This window comes from Vigna angularis, chromosome 3, assembly GCF_016808095.1.
Source record: "Vigna angularis cultivar LongXiaoDou No.4 chromosome 3, ASM1680809v1, whole genome shotgun sequence".
NCBI classification, from domain to species: Eukaryota; Viridiplantae; Streptophyta; class Magnoliopsida; order Fabales; family Fabaceae; genus Vigna; species Vigna angularis.
In genome coordinates, this window is record NC_068972.1 from 39,892,705 (window position 1) to 39,920,007 (window position 27,303).

Here is a 27,303-nt window from a genome sequence, read left to right on the forward strand (position 1 = left end):
ATTTCGTGCTTTTTATATTGTAATGTTTATGTTAAGTGTTGAGAAATCTGGAATTGGAATTTCCATTAATAACTACATATTATCACGTTAAAAGAGGAAACCATGTTGAAAGTTTTCTTAAAATTAGTATAAGAATGGGTTGACAAAATTATTACACGACTCATCATTTAATATGAATTCATTTAATTTGGAATAAATTCAAGCACCTCAAAATAGTTGGTTATAGCTAAAAGGGATACTAAAATTATAGTTTACTTTATTATTCTTGGGTTAAACATATTTTAGTAAAGACACAAAATTAAAATTCGTCTATATTTTAAATTTTTGATATAATTTTGTTTATAATTTAAAAATAATAAATATAATCTCTCTAACTATATGAATTGTTTTTACATATGAGGTGTTTTATGTTGTACACATCATAAAGACTGTAATATTCTTTTCTATGTTTTAAATTTAAAGATTAAAATATATTAAAAGTTAAGACCAACAAATTTTAATTTTACATATAATTTTAGAAACTAAAAACATATTTAAATAATTATTTTTTAATATTCATTCTTTAAATTATGTTATTTCAGGATCGAATGTTAAGGTTACATACCTTGTTTGAAAGGGCCAGTAGGCCTTAAACCATACAGTTCAATATAAAATTTCTAAGATTTTATCGTATCGAAGGTTTTCGCTCAATTTTCTTTTTCATGTAATTATTAACAGTGTTGCTGTAACTTGTTTTTTTAGGCGCTGTTGAGGTTTCTAATTTCAAAGAAAGGATATATACAGTTTAAATAGAAGTTCGAGGTGAAAATATATGTAAAACTTTAAATTTAATTATATGGTCTCTTTTTATTTTTTTAATTAGTTTTATTTTTTGGCATTTTCTTAGCAATTGAATTTTATTCCTAGATAAATTTGTAATATAATTTTAATATTTATTGTTGCGATACTATCTTTTTAACATTTACTATTAGGTGGGTAAAACACACATGAAATTTCATCTCAATAGTAAAGAATATTGAAAATAAAATTATGAGAAAAACATGTTAATATGCTTTTAAAATTAAAAAAGAATTTTAAGAAGTTATTTGTATGAAATACTTAATGATGTAATTTTTTAGAAGATTTTGTAAAAAGATTGAAATGCTTGATGTAAAAACCTAAAAAATAAATGATTAGAGCGATATGTGTTTTAAAATAATGAGACCGAATATTTTAATGTTAAAATAATTCAATAATATGAATAAAATTTCATAAACACGTCTTATTATTTAAAACATTCGCTATCTTACTAAAACTCATTCTCTAAGTTCTCTCTCCCTTTTTTCTAAGATTTATGGTTTATTTGACGATCAGGAGATATCTAAGATATCACAACAATGAGTCCTCCATTATCTGTCGATCGGTTCTTTTTATAGAATAAGTAAGTTTCTGCTAATTTTTCTTTAATTCTTAGTTTAATACATATATATATATATATATATATATATATATATATATATATATATATATATATATATATATATAATTCTTTGCATGCATATAGAATTCTTTGCATATGTTACCTTATCTCTTTTCTAGCTTCTTGTTGATTAGTGGTCCTAAAAATTTATTTTGATCACGATTTTGTGGTTTGTAGACGTTTTTCGAATTTCTTGAGCTGAGGCGGGGTAATACGCTGTATAGAACCGTGGTAGTTTTTCCAAGGGAAACTAGTGATTGTCTTTTGGGTTTCTTCTATTCTTAGATTTCTTCTCTATCCCCTCTCTCTACCTGTTAAAATTTTATCTTAGATATATACGTTTCAAATCCTTGTTCATTAAACTTATTTCACTTATGGGATCATTTCCTAAGTTAAACTGTTACATGACTCTAGAAATACTTCAATTATAAAGATAATCATCAGCAAAAATGCACCCCAATCTGTTGCTAGGTTGACTGATATGGTATGCACTGCAACAATAAAAATATATTTATCCCAGCAAGGTCATTATAAAGATCGCATGATGCTATCACAGGCTTGGTTAAAAACAAAATTCTCAAGGGGGATGGATTAATCACGCGCAGTCAAAATTAAATGCAACAATTTATGAAATTTCGAGAACAGAAGCTATTGTCAGATTATTTACTACAAAAACATTCTTCTAATCTGAAAATACCTCGGACTAATGAACTTCATTCTTCAAATCACAGAATATGTAATGGATCACAAACATCAAGGAACTAGTGCTTTATGAAGCAAAATTAATCAACTGTATAATATGCAGGGTAACAAGATGTCAACTATAGTTAAAAAAAAAAATTCTAACCATTTTCAAATTAATAAACAAGGCCTGCAAATCACATTCTAAGGCTCCACAGTTGACACCTGTTGCCATTCCCCGTCTACTGCTTCCTTCCACAATGTCACATTGTTGTTCCCATCAGCCACAGCCAGTATGTTTCCTGTCAGTGACCATGAAACCCTCCAAACAGGTGTCTTGAAATCATTCAAAACCTTGCCTTCCCACCGATCACCCTCTTTTGCCACGGTCCATATAACCACTTTACCATCCTGCGATGCACTAGCAATAGTAGATTTAGGTAGCCCTAGATTGGGTGCCCAAGCAACATCTCGAACCCAATCTGTGTGCATATGAAGAGCAGGGAAGCAGTCCATCTTCCACAGTCCATTGCTGAGCTTCCATACCTTCACGGTATTATCACATCCACCAGAGCACAGCTTTTGCACAGGATCAAGCAACCCTGCGCCAACCAGGGCACCTGGTGCCATTGATGGTGCCCATGACACAGAAGTGACACCGACTGGGTGAGCCTGATCAATCCCTGCAGTGTCCCAGCCACCATCTGCTCTTGCAGTGAAAATAGATATATTCCCATTTGATGAGCCACAAGCCAAGCAGAGACCCAACTCGTGGGGCGCCCAAGCAATAGAATTCACAGATGATTTGTGCTCATCAAACACATGAGCTTGAATCCATTCATTTTGGTTACCCTCCTTCCATAGAATGACACGGCCATCATAGGAACACGATGCAAGTAGAGAACCAAACTTAGGGTGAGCCCACACTACTTGCCAAACAGGTCCTTGGTGACCAGTCAATGTTGCTAGATGCTGAGAGGCCGTGTTGCTCACTCCAATTATCTTAATTGTGTGATCTGATGAAGCTGTTGCCAGCCTCTTACCATAGTAATCCATTGCAACATCATGGACCGTGTCTTGGTGACCCGTTTCAACCTTCTGAGAAGGCATATTTCTGCTATCAACACACACAAAATGCAAACAGTTAGTTTCAAACAACAATTTGTAAGTGAAACTAATAGTCTAAAAGAAACCCTCTCTCAACTAGTCACTTCCAATGTAGAAATAAAACAAATATCAAATAAAAGGCAATGAAGGAGTAACAAAAGCATAAGCATAAGATTCAATACCAAATACACAAATATATAACATTTTCCAAGCAAGCAACTCATCGAACTTCAGAAAACAATTCACACTATACATAATAATAAATCCATCAACAAAAACATAATACTCAAGCAAAACCCTATTCCCAAGGTGATGAAAAGTGAAAACCCAGCCAAAGGTTTTTAATTTTAAATAAATATTCATCGAATTTAGCACTGAAGAAAGAGAAACACAATTCCGTGCAAATCAAGATCTATAAATGATCATAGAATCGCAAGCAATTCAAAAAATTCGAAACATCAAACCCTGTAAAGAAAAAGGAAAATTGGGGGGAAATGGTTAACCTTTGAAAACAAACCGCATCTGGCGAAAAAAAAATTGGATGAAGTGAGGAAATTGTCCCAAAAGAAAGAGAAATGTATCAAATAAATAAGAAGGATCGCAAAATGGGTACGGAAACAGAAGATCTAAGTTGAAATTTGAATAGATCGAGATAGAATAGAGAAAGGACCTGAGAAAGACAGAGAGAAAGTTAAGGAACCAAGGGTGGCTGCCGGAGTTGCCCTGTACGGTGGCGCGAGTAAGGGTGGCCGGTGAGTGTAAGACGAGATATAACGAAAAAACTGAAACTGAAGAAAATGATTTCTTATAACCAATGTTTTAAATATAAATTTTCTTTTTCATTTTACCCTTTAAATAATTATCTTTTAAAACTAAAATAACTCTCTTACCAATTTTATTTTTTATGAGATATTTTTAAAATTTATTTATACTTTTATTTAATATTTTTAAGTTTAATTATTCTTAAACTAAAATAACTATTTATTATAAAAGAATTACTTACAAAATAAATAAAAAAATATCTACAATAAAATTATAAAAATTATTTATATTTATTTATAATTATAATTATTATAATAATAATTTAATATTTTATTATAAAAAATAAACACATGTAACCTAATCAAAGTATTAATATAATTGTTTTTATAGGACTTAAAAGACACTATAAATACAAACTCTTTTCATTTGTCAGCTTTTAAGATAAAATGTTTGCAAGTCTAAGTATAGTTCAAAATTCAGAAAGTTATCCCTTAAAAAGATATTCCACACTGAAGCCACACGTTATAATAAATGTTGTAATAAATAAAAATGTAACTAGTTTTCTCGTAATGAAAAAAAAGTTTGTACAACAATATCTTTTCTTTGTCTCATTCATGTTGGCAAAAAGGTTGATAGCTTCCGAAGAGTTTTTTATTCAAAACATCTCTAGGACAACATCGTTATAACTAGAGTTAGTTTTTTCGGTATATTATTTGTTTTTACATCAAATAAGTATGTATACAAGTGCTCTGATATTATATTTATATTTTTTTTACTGATAAAAAAATTACATAAGCAATGCTATTTATATTAGGTTTATGAACTTAAGCCTAAATTACGTGATTAATTTGTTTAATGATTTATTAATACATTTTAACTTTTAAGCTTTAATAATCATAATTAATCATTACTATTACAATGTAATTAAACTATATGATCTCAATCATTACAAAAAGAGATGTTATAAAGCAGGTGTTCATAGTTATTTGAAGTGATATGAGATAAATGAGTTGGGATCATCTTAGTTATTACGAACCAATATGATGTCAGGTACGTGTTCATGTTCACTTGAGATAACCTCATGTATATAAGTCGATATGGTCTCGGGTACATATAATATAATAGTTTGGAAAATATCCGCGGGTATTTTAAAACCCACGGATACCCGCAAAAAAATATATTTTATACATTTTAAAATAAAATTTAAATAAAATTTCAAAAAATATATATATAAATTAAATTAAATATAAATTAAAATATAATTAAATTTAATCTATAATAAAATATAATTTTATTTTATTTTTAATTAAATTTAATTAAAAATATATATAAATTAAATTTTTTATTATTTTTTGCGAGTAACGGGTACCCGCGGGTCAGGTAGTATACTGCCCGTACCCGCGGGTCGGGTGGTATACTACTCGTACCCGACCCGTTTAGAAGCGAGTATTAAAATACTCGTTACCCGTTATCCGTGGATAGTAAATATTCGCGGATAGTAACTATCCACCACGGATTTTACCCGAGGATACCGTGACTACAAATTTTTTTGTTATCCCTAATGATAACACAATGTACAATGTTCAATGTGATAGTGTCCATATATGCAAAGGAATGTAAAGAAAATTTCTATATAATAATTTTTGTTTATAAATAAATGGATATCATTAACTTTTATGCAATACAATTATAATTTTTTTTATCTTCTTTAGTTATTTAATCTTATTTTTTTATGACATATTATTGTTCATCAAATTTTCACATTAAATAATATGAAAAAGAAAATACTAAAAAACTATTATAAAAAAATGGAAAATTGTTTAGAGAATCATCACTACAATATATGAGTGTATGATGTGCGTCATTGAAGAATATGTCCTTTTGTTCAGAAAATTTGAATTGAAAGATTTGCAATTTTCATAAAAAATTGTAAATATGGTTTGTAGTTTTTGTTAGAAAAATTAATATTAAGTTAAATTTTTTGTGTATTTTTATTTAGATTTAGATTTTCACTTATTTGTAAGTATATTTTTGTTTGAAGAGCTTTTTTTATTGCTTAATTTGCAACACATATTTACTTAATTTTTGGACGATCATTGATGCTTAAGAATGTAAATTGATTGATAAAAAATGAATTATTGCAGTTTCATTGAGAGGTGGAAGAAAATAATAATCATGCGGGATTTTATACAATTTTTAGTGATATCATAAATTGATAAATGTTGATAAAACACTATTATAGTTGTCATGCATTAAAGTAAAGGAAAACAAATGCAATAACACACACGTATATATATATATATATATATATATATATATATATATATATATATATATATATATATATATATATATATATATATATATATATATATATAATAAAGGTAAAGTTCTAACAAAAAATTAAGATGGCTTTCATTTATTTGTTATTGTACAAAATCATTCTCTGAACATAATCACATTTAGGAAGGTATTTTTTACTAAGTGTTAATTAACAATTTAGTAACAAGTATTTCATTACATTAAATTTAACAACACAATCAAAGGAATATATATATATATATATATATATATATATATATATATATATATATATATATATATATATTACATGTCTTACATAGTTTCATTTAAACAAGTGTTGATGAAACCATTGCATAACTTTACAAAAATGTTGAAGCATATTAACATTAATATGCATCAGTTATACATAAAGATTTACTTTGGCAAGTTTGAAGTATTTATTTTTTTGTCATAAATATGAGCCAACAACTTAACCATATGGATTTCTGAATGTACTCAAGAGTTTTGGAACATCATAGGCAAGCATATCTTCCACTGTCTGTATCATCTTTTTATTCAATTTTTCAAATTTGTCAATGTTATAACAGTTCAAGGTCTCTTTGAATTGCTCAACATCTGGAAAATCACCAGCTGGTAGATGAAACTCCCTTTGTATCTGATTACAATTTGTGTTACACATTAGCATTTCAATTTTCAATAATTATTATGACTAAACATGCATGTGAGTTTAATTTATTTAAAGCAAAATTCATACCTTTAAAAATTCATCTTCCAAATTATCAATGAGTTTTTGTTGAGCTTTAGCTTTTCCTATCATAGAAGGCATTTGCTTCTTAAGATGACCCATAATGTAAGCATGTATCACAGCAGATCTAGCTCGTTTTACAAATTCATTGATCTGCAATGTAAAAGTAATTAACATTTTATCAAGATAAAAAATAGTATTGAATGTTATAATTTACATTCATCATATTGTTTAAATAATAATAATAGTAATGTACAATAAAAATGTTATAATTATGGTAATACAGACAAATATTTTTCTAAATAAAACGTTGATGAATAATTACAATAATAACTATAATATTATACCATAAAAAAATTAATATTTTGAATCATTAAAATTAAGAGTAATAAATGATAAAATATTTGACAGAATATTTAATTTTCGGTAAGTTATCTTATGAAACTTTTGTATCCACAAGATAATACTAGTCATAATCTTTGGTTTTGTTTGTCTTCCCAAATGTTTCATGAGAAAAGTTATATATAAACAAGTATTTCAAATTTACAAACTTGTATTTGTAAATATTTTTTCATCAAATAGCTTTTAACAAAAAGAAATACATATGAATAATCCTAAATTTATACATAGATTATAATAAAAATTATAAATAAAACTCACTTTACGATCACAAGCTTTCTTTGGTATATCTTTTAGATCTGATAGAAGATCATCTTGTTCTTTTTGAAATATTTCATCTTCAAGTGGACAGATGGAATCTTGTATAGACCTCTCGTTGAAAGAACTGAAGACAAAAAAAGGTTTGATCATAAAATGGACAAGACAATTTTATATGATAATGAATGAAACAAAAGTATAACCAAATCTAAATTATACAATAATGTAAATAAGAAATGTATAAGTTCATGACATTTTTAACACATACAAATTATAAAGTGACTTACCCAATATATACACGCATGACTTCGGGAACATTTAATGCTTTTCCAAGTGACCACATCAATGCACCGTATATTCTCATTAACTGCAACGTTGGATCAAACAAAAATATAAGCCAAATTTTGACCTTAAAGTAAAACCACATTAGATTAAGTTAAATCAAAATATTAATTATATATGCTTTTACTTGTTGAGGATCAACTTGGTCTGCCTTGTTTAAGACCACTCGAATTTTGTCATCATTTCCTTTTAGGGATGATATCACACGTTTGAACTCATCGCTAATATCAAGTTTGTGAGGATCAAACAAAAGGAGTATTAAATCACATTTAGCAGCAAACCACGATGTTACACCAGTAAAATCATATTGTCTTTGTGTCTTTTGTTTTTCTCCCGACAAAACTCCAGGGCTATCGACAAATGTAATGTAGTCCAATAACTTTGAACAAATGATACAAAATGAGAGAGTTAAGTTTCAATAGTATAGAACAAATCTCTTAGATTTTGTTTTAAATAGGTATAAAAGAGACTTACAGGATGAGGCATTTGAGAACACTCAAATTTGGACAAAAATGATGTGCCAAATGTAGTAAGACCACTAAATGGCATGTCTGCTTGGACAGCAACAGTGTTCCCAGGAATGCTTCTTTCATCAGGTCCAGACTATGCAAAAGAAAACTACAATTAACTCATCAAAGCTAAAGTAACCATAATTTTAAGGTTTAGAATTTAATGTTTACACATACCATGACAACAACAAACCTATCTGTTGTTGGCTCTGGTCCAATATGAGCTCCTGATAATATTGACAAGGAAAACAAATCACTAATGCAAATTGTATAACTTGTGTGTGGAATTTGAAATGTATATTATAGATATAGAATTTGAGGTTGAAGAATGAGTTGCCTGGATAAGTAGTTCTAAGCATATGTTTAATGAATGTTGTTTTTCCAGTAGAATATTGACCCAAAAGTAGAATCATAGGTTTGGCATCAAAGTCGCTATTTGCCTGTAATGCATAAAAATAATGATCGATAAAAAAAATATTAATTGCATACCTTTCTCATATATAAATGGTGTTACATGATTAAGTAAACAATGATATTGAGTCTAAACTAATTAGTTATATTTCTTATTAAATAAAAGAAATAACACACTAACCAAAAAAGGAGAGACAAAATCGTTGTATTGGTATGCAACTTCTAAAGGCTTCAACTTTTGAAGATAAAGTTTCTTCAAACCATCTATAACTGATGTCACTGAAGCCACAGATACCTAAGAACATATGCTCAAAATTAAAAATACTAAAAGAAAATTAAAAGTTTAAAGAACAAGTAATTCTCACTTAATATCTCTTTTTACACACACTTATAAAAATATTTGAAATTTTAGAAGATACATTAAAAGAATATAGAAACAGAATCATTATTAACTAATATTTCACATGTAGAGCCATTAAATAATTAACTAACATTTCTAATAATCGTCTTAAATTCTTAGATAAATAAAATCACTTGATTTTTTTCTAGTCAAACATATCTAAACAAATATTATAGAGTTAAGCCAGTAAAAGATGAACAATATTAAGCAATTAAAGTAACAAATTCTTACCTCTTTTTTCGACTTTCCAGAAAACCAACTACTTGCAGGTGATGGTTGAGGACTAACTGCATGACTATAAGTGAGTGAAATCGATAAAAATAAATAAATAAATAAAGAAAAAAGAAAAAAAAAAGTAATATTAATTAATGCACTTGTTAATTAAACTACTATACATTACCACTTAATTCTTTATCTTTATGTTTGCGTTTTTTCTTCTGCATAAAATAAAAAACATTTAATGATAAGTCATCTCACTAAATGATCAATGTATACAATCAATACAAAAAAAATAAAAAATACTCACTGCAATTAATGCATCTAAACCTTCCATTGTGGGTGGTTTTACATATTTCATAGCTGAAATAAAAGTCAACCATATGTTATATACTAACTTCTATAATATAAATTTAATGAGTGATATAAAAATAAATTACAAAATTTTAATTAATGCAGACAACAAAACTAAATAAACCAAACAACATAAAAGCAAACAGAAATTACCATCACTAGTTAATAGATCATGTGTTATTGAGTATCCACATTGTCCTAAAGAAACAAGCTGCAATCCAAATGGGTTAGGTTTTAAAAATTGGTAAGAAATTAAACTTAAAAAAAAAAAAAAACTTTCTCAAGAAAAGAATTATTTTTCTACCTGCATAGCAGTGACAAACTCTTTGAAACCTAGATATCCTTCTCGTCTTGAATCTGCAATGGCCCATACCTTATTTTAGTAAGAGAAAAAAGAAAAATAATTAGTTATAAGGAAGAAAAAAATATTAAAAGAATGATGTAAAAAATATCAAATAACGTAACTTAAATAAATAACTCATATTTGATTTTTAACAATATGGGAAAAATGGGTATGTTAAGTAAACTTTTACCTAGATAAATTTGAAATTTTTCAAAAGAATAAAACTTGCATATATTTCCTACAGTACTTTATGGGATATTCTTGCATATAACTTAGGGTTAGAACATCCAAGTGCTCTAATATTAATATATATTTTTGTTGATAAAAAAATAGATATTTTTTGATCGTACATTGGTAATAAATACTATACATTACTAAAGTAAAATTTTAAATATGATTATAAAATATTAAAGAATTTAGAAATATAACAAATTCAAAATTAATACAATCATCATTCATCATTTTAAAAATGTTAATGTCTCAACTTCAATCGAAAAACACATTATCCTTGTTATATATACTTCTTATTATTCCAATGCATAAAATAAATGTATAAAATAGAAAACCTGTTTTAATTCTTGTCGTGACAAGTTTGACATGGCCAAAAACTTGATGGCTTCTTTTCCTGTAAAGCGACCATCTCCATCTGAAGACACCAAAATGCAGAATAATAATCTCATTATTTACGATAAATAAATAGAAATAGATTTATTTATTTTGCATAAGACATAGAAATTATGATAAAAGATAATGAAGATTGAAAATAAAAACCTGCATCTACATAATTGAACCACTCTTCATATAGGGTTTGATAGTCTTCAAAAGTTGAATTGATTGGCACTATCTCAAGTCCCATGATAACAATAATACAAAAATATTATTACTTTGTTTTTTCTTTTATGATTTTGGGTAAGATGTGAAGAGGGGTTGCAGATGCATGGAAAGGGTTACATGAGAAGTTGCAAAGAATGTATGATACAAATTTAGGGTTTTTATATTCAGAATGTTGATGTTCAATGCTAGGGGATGTGCTCATAACCTAAAATTGAAATTTCCATGAATAACTCTGCATACGTTAAATGAGGAAACTGTCTTCATTTTTTTTTCAATGCTGTGAAGGGGTTTGACAAAATTATACCCAACTTAAAAGTGAATTTATTTAATTTAGAATCAATTCGACCATCTAAAAATAGTTGTATGATTTTATTTTCGTTGGTTGTATTTGGTAGAACAAAATGAGTAATAAAAAAAAACAGTAAAAGAGTACTCAATACTATATTATTCTTTAAACTTTAAAATAATAAGTTTATATACTATTTAATTTTTTTATATTTAGTCAATAAAAAACTTACACTCACATTTGGTTTCTAACATTCTCTCTTAGGTATACGTTTTTTGTTCTTTATCATAACGTGACATATTTGGTTGAATATGATATCACAAATTAATGAATCTTTGAGAAAATATTTATTAGAAAGACACGAGAACAATGAGAAATGAATTGAAAAGAATTAACATTATCTTCAACCTAAAATCTTAAAACCATGAATTTATAATTTTATAATCTCAAAGTCTTATATTCTCATAATTTTATAATTTTTATAATAATATAATCTTGTAATCTTAGATTTTATTTAAAAAATAGTTTTATTTTTTCCTTTTGAACTTAATTTTAATTTTATTTTATTTTGAATTTTTAAACGAAAAATTACTTTTGTTAAAAATATGTTAAAAATGAAATTCAACACTAATATACTTTGACATAAAACTCATTAATGTCTTGAACTCACATTTAGCATGAAATGTTGTTGAAAGTTAAAAATAAACACATGGGTTTAACTTTTGTAAACTCAATAAAATTTGAAAAATATATCGAACAAAGTAATGGTTTATTATGACTATTCTTTCGTCTTATTTGTTAAGAACCTAATAAAAAACTATACAATAACTCAATTCAACTTCACGAATATAATGAGATTTTGCACTTTATGGATATAATATAATTTAACTTTATTTTTAGACAATATAAAATCTTCAATAAAAATATTTTAGTTTAACACACTTCTTTACTAAAATATATAAAAAATCTAGAACATTAAAAGACACAACCACCTTTCTTTCAAAAAAAATATGAACATGCATTTAGAATTTATGGAAACAAAAACTTATTAAGAAAAATATAAATTCAACAATAATAAAACATAAATTTAATTTACATATGAAATTGATGTTATCTCAAACAATAAAATAATAAGTATTCTTTTTATATTTTGTTGAACTTTCTCATATTTACTAAATGTAAGACTTACACTTAAATTCTCTACATTACTATATCTGCTCAAGTTAATGCAGAAACCATATTATATTTATTCAATACAAGATAACTTCTAATACCACTTATAGATGTTCAAAACATATTAACCGAAAAAACACAACAATAATAAAATATAAATTTAACTCACAAATAATAACTTTAAAAGTCATTCTTCTTTATATTGTTTAACCTTTTTTTATTTCCTTAATATAAAATTTAGATCACACTTAAGTTTCCGACAATTAAACATATATTATTATGCATTTACCACATTATTGAGTGTAGGAGATTTCTTGCATATATCCTCTATCTAAGAGGCCGATCTCGTATTAAGAGGGTATAGACATATATGCCAACTCAAAAGTTGTAAAGGATGAGGACTATTGCTTTAAGTTCCGCCAATTACCGAGTCAATTCGGATAATATGAACAATTAATTTTTACGTATTATCATATTAAAATATAGAAAAAAAAAACATATAAACTTTAATTTCATTTGAGTTCCAAAACATAAAGATGAACACTAAAATCAGAGTGTGTGGCTGTGACGAGCATTAATAAGTAAACACAATGAAATGAGCTTGATACAGACAAATAGAAGAGAATGGCCTTGATGGGCTACCATTAATAAGTGCCTTCTTAAGTTCTCGTAAAAGAAAGTGCCTTCATAGCCAAACAAGAAACACAAACGATTTTGATAAATTGAAAAGAGTTGTGATAGGTAAATAATAAAAAAAATCTTCATAAGCCAAGAAGAACCTTGAAATTATAAGATTCTTGATGAGAACACAAATGAAATAACTTTTATAAGCCAATAGGAACCATGACACAAAAGCATAAACAAAGGAATAAGAGTGTCTCCAAAGCCGGAACTCAAAAACACCAAGGACAAAATAATGGTATTTGTGACAGCATCGCCGATACAAAAATCCTATAAAACATTAACATGAAATATTATTTTACTTTCAAGTCTCTCATAATGTTACACTACTTTTAAAACATTTTTAAAGTCTAATAAGAATCATATTTTTTTTTAATTTTTAAAATCTAAAGTCTTATACAAGTAGCAAGTCTTAATTTTAAAACTCTCGTCAACATGAACCAATACAATTTGTTATAACACCTAAATAGTAAATTTGAGACTCATAGTAGAGATGCTCGTTTCTTTTTAAGTTGGAAGTAGCTGCTGTGCTTTTGCCACAACAAGGATTCACATCCTCCATTCTTTTAAATACAATTTTCAGACTTTCCTTATAAGAAGATACAACCTCTGATCAAGCTCAAATTTGTTGCAATGAGAGGTATCTCCCTTCAGCAGCATCAGAAGCCCACCAAATGAAATATTTAGCTCCCTGCAATTCAAAACCCGTAAAAAACATTATTACTCAAAAGAATGACAAGAGTAACATTCACTACAACATTAAAGTATTAATGAAATGATCGCATTCATCTCTGACGAGGGGAGCTGCTACTACGAATAAAACCTGCTACAAATCTCGTAACTTCAGATAACTTATTATCTCACAATCAAAAGATAATTCATAACCAATTGGCACAACAGAACTATACAATGCAAAGATAATTTACAAACAAAATGAATCAACCGGCACTATATGAACTACAAATATGCTATTCACTTATTCATTTCATGCTCACAATCAATTAAAAACAATTTAAATCCAAATGACGAACACATTGTTCCTAAAATGAATTTAGTTATTTAGTAAATTTTTAAGTATGATGCATTTGAAACTCAAAACTAGAAATAGACATACGCCTTTTCACGCCCAGAAGCCTCTGTTATCCTGTAGAGCTTCCCATACATGACATATTCAAAATTGTTGGCCAGTGATTGTCGATTGATCTGGAAAAAATAAATATAGAGCAGAATTCTGTAAGATAAGTTAAATTAACTGAGTTGAAAACCAATAGAGAAAATATAAGAGAACAAATAGATAAAAATAGAAAGAAAATTACGAAAGACAAAGGACACTATTAGTTTTAAATTGGGATATGCATAGACACATTGTTAAAAGCAACACAAGACTAGCACTGAGCTTAAGATTCTAGGCAGAGAAAAACTCATTCACAAAAAGTGAAACACTCGTTATTGCTAGCCTTCTCAAATTGGCAGTTTGTTTTCTATGAATCAATTGACATTTGGTAATGGGTCCCGACTTTATGTTTGAATGCTAGGTGCACTCATGGGTTTTATTTAAATATTTTTGTATTAGGAATACTCTGATGACAGAAGCTACACGAGTTTGTGTAGACTCTAGGATTGACAAACTTGATGGCATATGTTCCACAGCAATGTTATTTTGCATGTTACCAGTGTCCTGGTTACTATGATTTTCCAGGACAGAAACATCTTTACTTAGGATTAAAATATAAAGGAATTCAAGCCTAAGGATTGTCAGAAGGATTGATTAAAAACAATTGAAGTTTTTCATTTATTTTCTTTTCATTGTGGTTAGAAGAATGGCCCTATTTAGGGTGGATTCAGATCCCTTTAAACCCATCAACTACTCTTGTATTGTATCACTCTCGAGTTATAAAATTGCATACTATTTAGTATAGCTCTAAGGATACAGAAGAAAAGATAGTGTCTTCTGATCCTATTTAAATTATCTGATCTGAGTTATATGCCAAATGTATTACTAAATATATATATATATATATATATATATATATATATATATATATATATATATATGTAATATTTATCGAGTTGCATCACATAAACACCAGAATCACATACAGGTAAAACATTGATATATAGAAGTATTTGACAGTCCTAGATACTTGAATCTTATTTTAATAACAGTTGCCGAGTGGTTCGATACAACTATAGATACTGAATATTCCAATACACAATAAAAAGGCACTAAATAAAAATTTAGAAAGAGCAAACTGTGTATTGAACAGAGAAAATTTGCTTCTTACAACACTAAATTAAGCAATGGTATCATGTAATCATCCCCGCATTAATAGTACAAAACCACGCCTTCCAAATCAATCTTGTCTATGCTCACCACCATTAACCCAATTTATGATTTGATTTACAAGTTCATGATGAAGGACAGAAGCTCCCAGCGACAGGAAACGTAATAACAATTGACAAAGAATGAGTGCAGACATACGGCATTAAATGTACGTTCTAACAGTAACTAATGTTTTGTACCATGGTTTCACTTGATAATCATAATAACAATCCTTCACAGTGAAAGAAAGGTTCATTGTACATCATAAATTTCTTACCTGTGTATAATAGCCAGTGTCTGGTGTTCCATCAGGATTAAGAGATGAAACCAGCACAAGGGTGAACTTCTGACCAACCTTTAATGGATATATCTCAGAATTGATATCAAGGTGCATAAACATGTCAAACTTTTCACTTCTTGCTTCAATTCGAGTAACTTGAGATGCACAAAATCGAAGTATTAGAATGAAATACACAGAAGTAGATCAAAAACATCTCTAGCAAGACCAATGACACCGCTACAAATGGAAATCGAATAACAACAGACAAACTTTAATGACGAGTTTTGACGGGAAATTTTAAGAAAGGAAATTCAATCTTTTAAGTGAATTTAAAATATCATACATAAAAAACACTTCTTTAGAAATCAAATGTAAAGAACTTTTGGATAGAAATTTTACACCTAAAATGAAAATTTGGGATATTCTTTATATTTTTCATGGTCTCACTGGCGATTCTCATCCCAAAGCTTTGATGCGTTCGTTCTTTGATAGATTGAAAGCGCATGCACTAACAGTGTCATGCATTTCAAATTGCACGAAATGTTGATATCCAATTTACAAAAACAACAAAAACGAGATTCCAAAAAAAAAGAAAGAAAACAAGAGCCAAATAATACAGAGAGCTCAAGGGAAAAACCCTAGACACGTACAACAACAAAGCATGGAAAGCTAAACTAAACAAAGACATATGAAGAGAATTGAAGTATTGAAGAAGTAATACAGATGCAAATAACAATAGTAGGAATAATAATACCTTTATCGAATAATTTTTTGTCATCGGGGTTTAGTTTTTCTACTCTGAAAATATCCTCGAAGAGATTATTCTCCACCATGGCTGAAACAGAAGAACTTGTGAAACAAATTACCAATAATCTGAAATATAAAATCGCAAAGCAGAGAAAGGCGAATTTCGAAGAAGCTTTAGGAATCAAAAGATGCAAACAAGATTAGAAGAACGGCAAGAAGAAGATTGTTGTCAGAACATACTCTGCGTTGAGACTTTAGAGGGACTAAAAGAGAAGTAATAAAAAAATGAAATAAAAAGAAGCAGGGATTCGAGAATTTTCTAATGGGTCTGGGCTTCCATGGCCTGTGCTGCACTACACCAACGGGGCCATTTCTCCCTACACCCCAATTTTTCTTCCTAAATGCCCTTATATTTTAAAATTCCCTTTTCACCCTTAGTCAAATTAAAACCCCTACTCCACTCTCTCTTTTTTGCTCCCTTGCACCGCTCCACTGCATCCCATCCATAAAGATGTTGCAAGACAGATACTCACAGCATCTGTTCGTAGGCAAAATTGTGATAAAACTTTAGATGTAGACCTTGTAGTTGTAGACGAGATGATTGGTGAGAGTGAAGAGAATTAATAAGGTTTCCTAATGGTCTATTAGATACCTTTTTGCTGAAATACTATGTTGATATCGTGGCTTTAAAACTCTAAAATAGTGAGGTAAGTAAACAAAATTAAGGTTTCTAATTTATTACAAAAATTACATCTAGCTGAATATAGAACCGTTATAGTATATTTTTAATTTATTACAAAAATGTCATTGTATCATTTTTTTTATCGATTAGATTTAGAGTCGTCATAGCATATTTTATATTTTATTAAAAAAATGTCACATATTACTTATTATGACTAATAGATTACAATCACCATAAAATCAAATTTTTTCACTAATGAGATTTCATACAAAACTATCGTGGATTTTGGCCAACGTCCTAGTTTTACTCAATCTATATCATACTCATGTTCTTCAAAAATATCTCATTTTCCATTTCAAAGTCCTTTTCTTTTCGTTAAGTGATCCTTTAGCACGTCAGTAAAAGTACACAATGACCTCTAAAACACAAGCTCACTCAACGACCCTCCTCACTCGTTTAGCAACGACCCTCCTCACTCGTTTAGCAACTACCTCTATGAGGTATAGTGAATTAGCTAGTCTTTTGACGCCTAATAAGTCAATTAGCTAATTAGTTCATTTCTATACCAAGGTAGTTACTAATAAGTTAAAAAATAAATCTAGTAGACAATTCTACCCAGACTAGTATACTTATTTCTCACATGTATTACTAATTTCAAACATCTCTCACTTAACATTAAAATACTATAAAGCACATAAAAAATCACAACCATTCACATCAAAATGGTAATAATGTATTTAAATACTAGTTTCTCTCACCTGCAATAAAAGTTAAAAATAACAAAAGTTTCATTACCCATAGGTATTCCCATTCAGACAAGAAGTAAGATCTCCACATAATCAAGATTTTATCATACCTTAACAATCATAAGGAACATGGACTCATTTAAAACCCTCAAATAACATATGCAACTCTATAAATCCCACATGTAATAGATACACCAAAAAGACTCAAAAGAAGAATAAAAGATAAACTTACTCTATTTGAAAAATTGATCGGATATGATTGTAAGTCTTGCTGCAAGAGTCATATGACGTACTCTAATATTAAGACAGATGACTAAAAGGATTAGAATATTAGAGAGTGTAGAGGAGGAAAAAAAATTTACTTATAGAAAGATAATAGTTTTTATAAAATGAAACTCAATTAATTATTTTTCGCTCAAGCTTTTTATTAATAAAAAAATGAGAGTGTCTTGTAAAAAATATTTCCATTCTACATGATTTATTAGATCCTTTCACTTTTTCTTTCAAGTAACTATATAATAAGAGTGTTTACTTAGTAGAAAATGTCCAATGAATTATTTGTTGCTACAACGAATAATAATTTGATTGGAAGACCAGCTTTACACCATTTGTTTCATTAGTTTGATTTCAAACAAATAAAAATGGTTATTTTGAAACAAGATAAGAGTAAAACAAATATTAATGTTATGTAGTCCTTAATGAGGTTGATCAAGTGGACTAAATAAAAAAGATGATGGTTATAATAGTAATTATGGTGTAGTAATACAAATAGCAATAACTATAATATGAAGGTAATCGTGGTAACGTGATAAAGGCATAATTCAATCCATTTTAATCCAATCTATCAAAAATAAATTATGAGCAAGCTCAAAATTTTTGATTCATTTTTTATAATTTTTAATTTTAATATATATATATATATATATAATACTTAATGATGAAAATATATTTTTAAGTATAATTGGTTAATTAATATATGTAACCGAATAAATTAAAAGTATTAACATTTTATAAATTAAACTACTTTATTATAATTAATAATTCAAACTTAATTTATTAGAATTAATGATTTAAGTTATAACATTATCTCAAATTAAAGCATGATACATGACACATATTTTTCACATAATTTGGATGACTAGCTTAGGAAAAAACTCTACACTAATTAGGCTTTAATACAGTCCTAAGAAACCTACACTACTGGGCCAAAATATATGGCCTAAATAAATCATACTCTAAGGAGCTCCATGATAGCCCAAGAGAGAGAGTATAAGTCTATGTTGCATAGAGGACTTTAGCTCTTCTTGAAAGTGTTTGGTCATAGCTAGGGGATATGCCACTAGACCTTCTTGTCAGCCCTTCCATCCTAGCTAACTTGTCAAGCTCGTTCAATTTGACTAGCCCTTCCATCTCATTCATCTCAACCATATCGTTAGCATGTCCATCAAGTTCATCCCGAACATCCAAGTCAGCCCGTCCATACTAGTCATCCTGTCAACCATTTCATCTGTCATCCAGGCCAGATTGGCCATCCCGTTAGCCCATCCATCCCAGTCATTTAGTCAGTCTAATCCATTTCGACCATCCCGCCAACCTGTCTATCATGGTTATTCAGTCATCCTAGTCGATTTCGGTCATCCCGTCAACTCGTCTATCCCAACTGTAAAACCCAGATAAAATAAAAATAACTTTTATTTTTATTTTAATACCTTTTAAAAAATAAATACTTATTTATGGTGTGTTATTGGGTGATAAAATTATTTAGGGATTGTATAAAAATTAATTAGTAATTGTTTTTATCATAAATTTCGAAAATGCCTAAAGTAAAGTTCATATATTATTATTTGTGTTATAATTTCAACAATTTGAATTGGTTCTGGTGGTAAATGAGGTGGTGCTGATAGTAGTCTTGTGGGGCTAGCGTCTGGTGTAACCAATAAGAGAAAAGAGTAGATTTTGTTTCTTTTATTTTTGTATGCCATAGTGTTGGGTTGGGATAGATTCATTTACCTTTTGCATGACGTTGTTATATTTTTTAATGAGAAGAATTTTGCTTTGTGGAAGATTTGTAGGACATTATAATTTCAGTTGGTTTCCTTAATTTTAGGAAATTATTTTTGGTAAGATTTTGGAGTAGTAGGAGAGAGTATTAAAAACTATATTAGGTCAAGCCCAATAGGGATACATTTAGAAGTCGTGAGAATAAACCCTAGCAGTATCCTTTCACCTCAAAAGAGAGAGTGCTTGAGAGAGAGACTTTACCCCTTAAACCACCATGAGCTAGTGAGTAGGAAGTAGAAGACCTCGGGGATCAAGGTGTGGTGGAGGCTGTGTCAAGGAAGAGAAGGTTTCTCGGACAGGTTTAGGACATCACAGAATGCTAGGAATTTTCTACTGGAACCCAGGTAAAGGGAGTAACTAGGATATATCATGGATATGTAAGGTTTAAGATATTTTCTTTACGTTATAATGAGTATGTGTTGTATGCATGTTTACTACGTGATGAAGATATTTCGAATGAATGGACATATATATATATATATATATATATATATATATATATATATATATATATATATATATATATATATTTATTGAATACATTGCTGATGCTTAACCGGTACTGTGGGTATTATTTTTACACTGGTTGTTTGGCCTTTGGGCATAATTGTGTTAAGTTAGGGTTAGGGGTTTGTATGAGTTGGAGCGAATGGTTGCAGAGAAAGTATCACTAGTGTAGAAAAGGCTTTAGACGTCTGTTATTTTGGGCTTTTTACGTCTGATCCCGACCTGACGTCTTTATGGGTGACATTGATGGGACGTCGGTTTCCACTGTCAGACGTCTATATAGACGTCTGACACTACAAATCAGACGTTTATATAGACGTATAACACTGGAAGATGATGAACATTAAGTGCGCGTAATTGTTGCCTTGCGTTCACGGTGTTTTAATGCAGCCACATAGAAGTTTGTTCCCTTAACACAGACGTCTATATGGCTTTAGAAGTCGGAATGGTGGGATCTGACGTCTAAATGGAGTCAAAAAGTAACTTTTTAGATTTCAAAAATGAGTATATAGAAGTCTGTTCCCCCCACATTAGACGTCTATATGACTTTAGAAGTCAAAATTACGGGATTTGACGTCTAAATGGAGTCAAAAAAATGACTTTTTAGATTTCAAAAATGAGTATATAGAAGTTTGTTTCCCCACATTAGATGTCTATATGGCTTTAGAAGTTTGTTCCCTCTAGAAAAGACGTCTATATGGTTGTTTTATTTACAAAAAATGTCACTGATCATTTTTTACGTTGGATATTCGAGGGTTGGACGTTTAAAAGATGACGTTAAAAGCCTTTTATGCACTAGTGTATGTAGGAGGATAGTCTTGGTTTTGAAGTCTCGGAGTGTTCGGAAAGAAAGAATTGGTTGTTGCATGGGATTTGTTTGATATATAGGTGCAGTATAAGATGAATATAGGTGAAGAGGAAGGAAGAATGCGGTTGTGATAAAATATATAATATAGGTGTGTGCGTGAAGGATTATGTGGGAGAAGTAAGGGTAGTTTTCATGAGATGAGGTTACTTGTTTGGTGAGTAGAAATAAAATGAAGAAAGACAAATTACCTTACGTAAAAAGTGAAGAGAAAGCAAAAAAAATAGGAGAAGAAAGTTTACTTTTCTATATGAGAGGGGTATATTTATTAAGTGTATGGATTATTTTTGCTTTCCTGTTGCATGTTTAAAGGGGTGCATGAAAAGTAGAATGGGAAGTGTACATTTTAGTCTTTTAGTTTTGCTTTTTTGGCATTGAATAGTGCAGATTCCACTAAAGAAAAGAAAAGGGAGAAGAGGGACATTTGGGGTTTGGTTTAAACACTGGAACCTTTAAGCTAACTTAAGTTTTTTTTAATATTATTATGATATATATATATATATATATATATGTATATATATATATATGTATATATATATATATATATATATGTGTATATATATATGTGTGTATATATATATATATATATATGTATATATATATATATATATGTGTATATATATGTATATATATAAATAGTAGAATTATTAAGTTTGGCAATTGATTTATCTCTTAACTGGTACACAATTAAACTAGTTTGTTGTTTTGTTAGTAAGTATGTATAAGTTAAGAGATGACACAAATGATTTTCATAATTTAATCTAAGGGATTATTATGTATAAATAAAATAATAAAAGTTGAATATTTTTGTGTTGTAGTAGTATGTTATAAAAGTTGTCGTAATTTTATATGTATCTGTGGTGATGGTTTACTTGAAGTCGTAGTATTTTTACAAGATGTTATGGTCTTGTATATGAAGTCGTAATATTTGATATGGTGTAGTAAAATCTTGCGTTTGATGAGTTCATGTATAGTATTGAGACTATGTATGAAAAGTATTGAGCTTGTATTATAAGTCTTGTGATTGGTAAGCAATGCATATTGTTGAGACTATGTATATTTTGAGAATAGTAAGATAGATCTTATGATTTGTGGAGGAATATGTGATAATGAGATTGTATATGGAATTGTGATGTGAACATGAAACTGTCATTTTCGTCATACTGTTGTCGTTTGTGTGACCTTTTCGTATTGCGTTACGATAAGGATGTTGAGTCTCGTAGAGACAAAGATTCGAGTGTCACTTCCTTTTGCGCAAGGAGGTGAATGTCTTGCCCAAAAGGCTTTAAAAGTCGGGGAGATAGGTCTGAAGTTGCGATGAAGGACGACTCGAATCGCCTGTTTTGCGTAACAGGTTAGGATGACAAAGTACAAGGAAATGACGTTTGTTTATGAATGGAGTGGTTGTGATATTATTTATGAGTGGAGATATGTTGCCATGACTAGCTATGGTTTGTGTTTCATGTTGTTTTACTATTGTCAACACCCAATTTCGTCTGAGTGACTAAATAATATAGTTTTGATGAAATTTATTTTGTTTTATTTTATGTTATTCTAATTTTATTTTATGATTATTTTACTTTGTTATTGTATTTGAGTTTATTTTAGGTTTAATCATTCACTAAGTCCCTATTTTCGCATGGAATCTCAATTTAGTCCCTTTCTTTCTGGAAATATCAATTGGGTCCCAAATTTATGAAAATTGCAACAAATGGATCCTTTCCGTTAAATTGTGTCCAACGACGTTAGAGTGTATTTGACGTGGCACGCTGTTGTGAACTTCTTATCTGACGTGGTTGATTCAAGCAGTAGCAGTAAAGCACGTGGATATTTACAATTTTTTAAATAAAAAGAAAAGAGTTATTTTAAACCAAAATGGAATTATTCTGAGTGCAGTAAGGAGAAGGAGAAGTGCACAGATCAAACACTCTATTAGGAATTAGGGATTGGGATTATTCATGGACAAGCTTCTCACCTTCGCCACTCCTCTCCATTGATGATGCACTGTTGCAATCACCCTCAGCTTCAACTCCAGGGATATATTTTGCAGTCACATAAGCTTTTCTCTTTCCCTTCTTATCAACACCAAGCTTTTCTCTCTCCCTCTTTTTTTGGGCATAGGCCACCGCTTTGTTTTACGCGGATTCTTTCCATTGCCCTATGGTAAAGGTGCATTCCCTCTTCCGTTAGTTGTTTCAATTTTTAATGTAAGTGAAAGCGTGGTTACGGGTTTCCTTTTCTATCCCCATCGAATCGTACATCTCTTTTTTGAGACTCGAGGACAGGGACTCAAAGGGATAAAATGTGTGACTTGCCAATGTCAAAGTTGTTTCTTCTTTGTTTTCGAATCCAGACTAAGGTTCAATCGAGGTTATCTTCTTCATCCATCTCAGTCTGCAACTTTTGCCGCTTCTCTTTAACCCTACAATCAAAATCAAAACAAATTAAACGAGTCTTCCTCCGCATTCCAGAACCCCTTCTTCGATTCGTTCTCGTAAGCTTCCATTGTTGCAAAGTTTAAGCCTTTCTCTTGTTTGCTACAGTTTTGAAAGTGATCCCTAATTCGATCCACACAAAACTTGAATCCCCTTTTAAAACAATTCTTTTCTTTTTACTTAAAAAATTGTAAATATCCAGGTGCTTCACTACTACTGCTTGAATCAACCACGTCAGATAAGAAGTTCACAACAGCGTGCCACATCAAACACACCCTAACGCCATTAGACACAATTTAACGGAAAGGATCCATTTGTTGCAATTTTCATAAATTTGGGACCCAATTGATATTTCCAGAAAGAAAGAGACTAAATTGAGATTCCATGCGAAAATAGGGACTTAGTGAATGATTAAACCTTTATTTTATTATACTGTATTTTATTTCATTTATTTTATTTTAATCTTATTTCAAAAAGAAACAAAAAAAAAAAGAATGGCAAAAGTTCTCGGTCTGCTTTCTTTTTCCACGCTATCTCCCATTCTTGTGCAAATCTTCTGCTGCGCCATGCATGCATCGACACTGCCTTTAGCTACCTTACCTTAAGAGGAAACACAGCAGGGCAGAGTAGGGGCTGTTGCAGGAAGCGACTATCGAACAGGCCACGCTTTTGGCTTTGGTTTGATCTGACGCGTGAAGATGGCTAAGGGGGAGAGCCATTTTGGGGGAGAGGATCACAATTCATCTTGAGGCTTCCACCTATCATGCACCTGATTACCACAGCCAAATGCAAACTCTTGGACCCCCTCACTTCCAACACCATTATCATTCACTCTCACACGGCTCTGAGAATTCAATTCTCCACCACGCACAAGAGAATCCCAAAAACATTTTCATAAAAAAAAGAAGAAAACTGATCCTTTGGATTCTCACAACATCCGGTTCTCACTGGCACAGAAAAAGACTCTCCTCATCATCAGTTCATCTTTGATTTACCCTTCCATCTTCTTCAACACACTCAAAACCAGAGGACCCATGATTTCCCATCTTCCATTCACACAACATGACCCTCACTATCCACTCTCGTTAGCATCTTCATTGTCGTAGCTCACGGGCACTTACGAAACAAGGAAAAGCTAGAACACGAAAGAGGGATACATATTTCTGTTACTTCTGGCTTGCTTCTGTACCCTCCTTCATCCATCCCCAACAACCCAAACACACCTCACCATCACAGAACAGGAGAGAGCTCACGACCATATCCCAACCACTAGCTCCGGATTTCCGGGTCTTCACCAAAAAGCACACAATACCAGGCAAAGCAGGAGACAACTAAGAAGAAGAACCTTACTAGAGGAGAGAGCAAGGGAGACTAAAACAAAAAGAAAACGTTTTCTTTGAAGCGGCAAAGGTAAGTCTTCATATGCCTAAACTCTTTGGTCTCGCTCTTGTATGTGCCTTCCTTATGCGTGTTTGATGTTTGATTAATATTCATAGTCATGTTGGTTTTCTTTGTGGCATTGTCTTTTAATCAAACTGCGTTCTAAATGTGATTTCGATACCTGCAAGACTCATCAAGTATTAATAGAAAATAGGCATATACTCCCCAACATCAAAGCTTCAATACCCTTTAGCATCCAGAAAACATGTAATAAAAAGAAAACAGAAGCAGCAGAGATGTTTTTTATATAAGTTCTCATAAGAAAACAGAAAAAGAAAAAATCAATCAAAGAGAGAAAAAGAAAAAATCAATCAAAGAGAGAATGATCCTGGTAGCAACATTCCCCGGGTCCGGTACTCACCCTTCACATATTATTCATGGGAGAACCATCAAGAACCACTGGGGCACAGACTAAACGGATTCTGAGTTTCTCTTCATATCTCCGTCTTCCCAAAGAACCTGAAAGATAAAACCGCTGGCCATTCGTTGAACGAATTAATCTTGCATTCCAATAACCATTGCCAAGGCCTCCCCACCTATCATTTTTCTCGGCGACCACTGCTTCTTCTCCAAATACGCTCACGCGACTGGACCAGCTCCGAGTCCTCAGTTTACAGAACAACTTGCTCACAGAAACCATCCCTGCGTCAACGGCAGTAGACCTCGTCGGTGTCGGAGAGAACGCGTCCCGGGAGCGGCGGCGTTAGCTCGGCGGACGGCTGTAGCCATGCGGAAAGAGAAGGAACTGGCGGACTGGAGCTTGGGCTGACGCTGGCTCCGGCGGTGCGCGTGGTTACTGGCGACGCCACGAAGGCGGTTCACGGTGGTCTAGTTCGAAGAGGCGGCGGCCCGTGTGCTTCAACTGGCAGAGGTGAACCCCTCCATGGGTTGCCATTTTCGAAGAGAGACGAGAGAGAGAAAGGCAGTGGCGCCGCGGTTGGAAACGGTTCCGGTGGCGCTTGGGGTTTCCGCCGACGCCAAGACTGGAAGAGGTGGTGGCGCGGTGGCTGGTTCGAAGAAGCAGTGGCGCGATGGCTGGTTCGAAGAAGCAATGGCGCGGAGACTGGTAGAGGGTGGTGGCGCGGTGGCCGGTTTGGCGGAGGTGGCTGAATGCACGCAGGGAAGACGCCCTTTATCAGAATTCCTGGCTGGGAGAAGAGATATTTGTCTCGTGGTTGGCAAATGGAAGAATGAAGAAGGTGTGAGCAGAACCCTAATGGGATTCTGAATAAAGAGTCTTTGGACCTAGCTATTGGACAGCGTCCTTTTCCTCCTGCCACATACACAACTCCATTCACACTCCCATTTCGCTCGGGCTTAAGCCCACTCAGTTTATGCAAACAAAAATAAATAAAAAGAGAAAGAATTGGGCCTGAGCACACTATTTCGGGATGCACCTCCGGTTTCATCCTTACACCCATGACAGATACAAAGAAAAAAAGGGGATTTGGGCCCAAACTAAAGAGCCTCAATTATACTCCGCACCTCTGGTTTTTATCTCTGCACCCCTATTCTTATTGGGATGTTCTCTTGCTTTTATTTTATTTTTATGCTTTTATTATTTGTTTCAGATTTTATTATATGTAACCCCTTGTATGATAGCTCCCCACCCCTTTGTTTTATTTATATTTATTGGACTTGTTTGTTTTGTTCTACCTAAAAATTACAAAATAATAAGAAAAAAAAAGATAAAATATTAAAATTACAAATATTTTAAATTAAAATATTTTAAAGGTCAAGCACATGTGTGATCGCTCGCATCGTCCTTGTGCTAAAAACCTTTTCTCTTTCTTTTATTAAAAAAATACAAAAATATATTTTAACTGTTAAGCACATGTGTGATCGCTCGCATCGTCCTTGTGCTAAAACCTTTTCTTCTTTTCTCCTAAAAAAATAATAAAAATATTGTAAAGGTTTAGGCACATGTGTGATCGTACGCATCGTCCTTGTGTT

The 27,303-nt window shown here is 31.0% G+C and overlaps 3 protein-coding genes across 4 annotated transcripts; all 3 read right to left on the reverse strand.

The window, feature by feature from the left end:
• Positions 1-2,212: 2,212 nt before the first annotated feature.
• Positions 2,213-4,049, reverse strand: LOC108325054 (protein transport protein SEC13 homolog B). Of its 2 annotated transcripts, none has more exons than XM_017558045.2 (2): positions 3,918-4,049; positions 2,213-3,254 (listed from the first exon to the last, which is right to left on the reverse strand). In XM_017558045.2, the coding sequence occupies exon 2, from the start codon at positions 3,248-3,250 to the stop codon at positions 2,345-2,347; it is 906 nt and encodes a 301-aa protein (XP_017413534.1). In that variant the 5' UTR covers positions 3,251-3,254; positions 3,918-4,049; the 3' UTR covers positions 2,213-2,344. The 2 variants fall into 2 exon arrangements, with proteins under 2 accessions (XP_017413534.1, XP_052731005.1); XM_052875045.1 differs by having other exon boundaries at positions 2,213-3,257.
• A 2,733-nt stretch (positions 4,050-6,782) lies between these two features.
• On the reverse strand, positions 6,783-11,146 carry LOC108325746 (EH domain-containing protein 1-like). Its single transcript, XM_017558837.2, has 16 exons — positions 11,062-11,146; positions 10,857-10,936; positions 10,252-10,320; positions 10,101-10,158; positions 9,904-9,956; positions 9,768-9,814; positions 9,609-9,660; positions 9,159-9,272; positions 8,904-9,006; positions 8,744-8,793; positions 8,532-8,660; positions 8,185-8,436; positions 8,003-8,082; positions 7,719-7,842; positions 7,068-7,211; positions 6,783-6,968 (listed from the first exon to the last, which is right to left on the reverse strand). The coding sequence occupies exons 1-16, from the start codon at positions 11,144-11,146 to the stop codon at positions 6,783-6,785; spliced, it is 1,626 nt and encodes a 541-aa protein (XP_017414326.2).
• A 2,378-nt stretch (positions 11,147-13,524) lies between these two features.
• LOC108324311 (DNA-directed RNA polymerases II, IV and V subunit 8B) lies at positions 13,525-16,925 on the reverse strand. Its single transcript, XM_017557232.2, has 5 exons — positions 16,855-16,925; positions 16,622-16,702; positions 15,865-16,022; positions 14,379-14,467; positions 13,525-13,955 (listed from the first exon to the last, which is right to left on the reverse strand). Exons 2-5 carry the CDS (start codon positions 16,698-16,700, stop codon positions 13,844-13,846), a joined length of 438 nt encoding a protein of 145 aa, XP_017412721.1. The 5' UTR covers positions 16,701-16,702; positions 16,855-16,925; the 3' UTR covers positions 13,525-13,843.
• Between the last annotated feature and the right edge of the window lie 10,378 nt (positions 16,926-27,303).

Bases quoted from the DNA above. Each gene is read 5' to 3' on its own strand.
- LOC108325054 (XM_017558045.2), bottom strand. From the start codon at position 3,250: ATGCCTTCTCAGAAGGTTGAAACGGGTCACCAAGACACGGTCCATGAT.
- LOC108325746 (XM_017558837.2), bottom strand. From the start codon at position 11,146: ATGGGACTTGAGATAGTGCCAATCAATTCAACTTTTGAAGACTATCAA. The intron at 8,794-8,903 runs GCAACTCATTCT...CAATATTATCAG, and splicing joins GCTTAGAACTACTTATCCAG to GAGCTCATATTGGACCAGAG. The intron at 8,661-8,743 runs GTATGTGTAAAC...TCTTTTGCATAG, and splicing joins ATAGGTTTGTTGTTGTCATG to TCTGGACCTGATGAAAGAAG.
- LOC108324311 (XM_017557232.2), bottom strand. From the start codon at position 16,700: ATGGTGGAGAATAATCTCTTCGAGGATATTTTCAGAGTAGAAAAACTA. The intron at 16,023-16,621 runs GTATTATTATTC...GTGCATCTCAAG, and splicing joins CAAAAAATTATTCGATAAAG to TTACTCGAATTGAAGCAAGA. The intron at 13,956-14,378 runs GTATGTCTATTT...TTTGAATTGCAG, and splicing joins GCTTCTGGGCGTGAAAAGGC to GGAGCTAAATATTTCATTTG.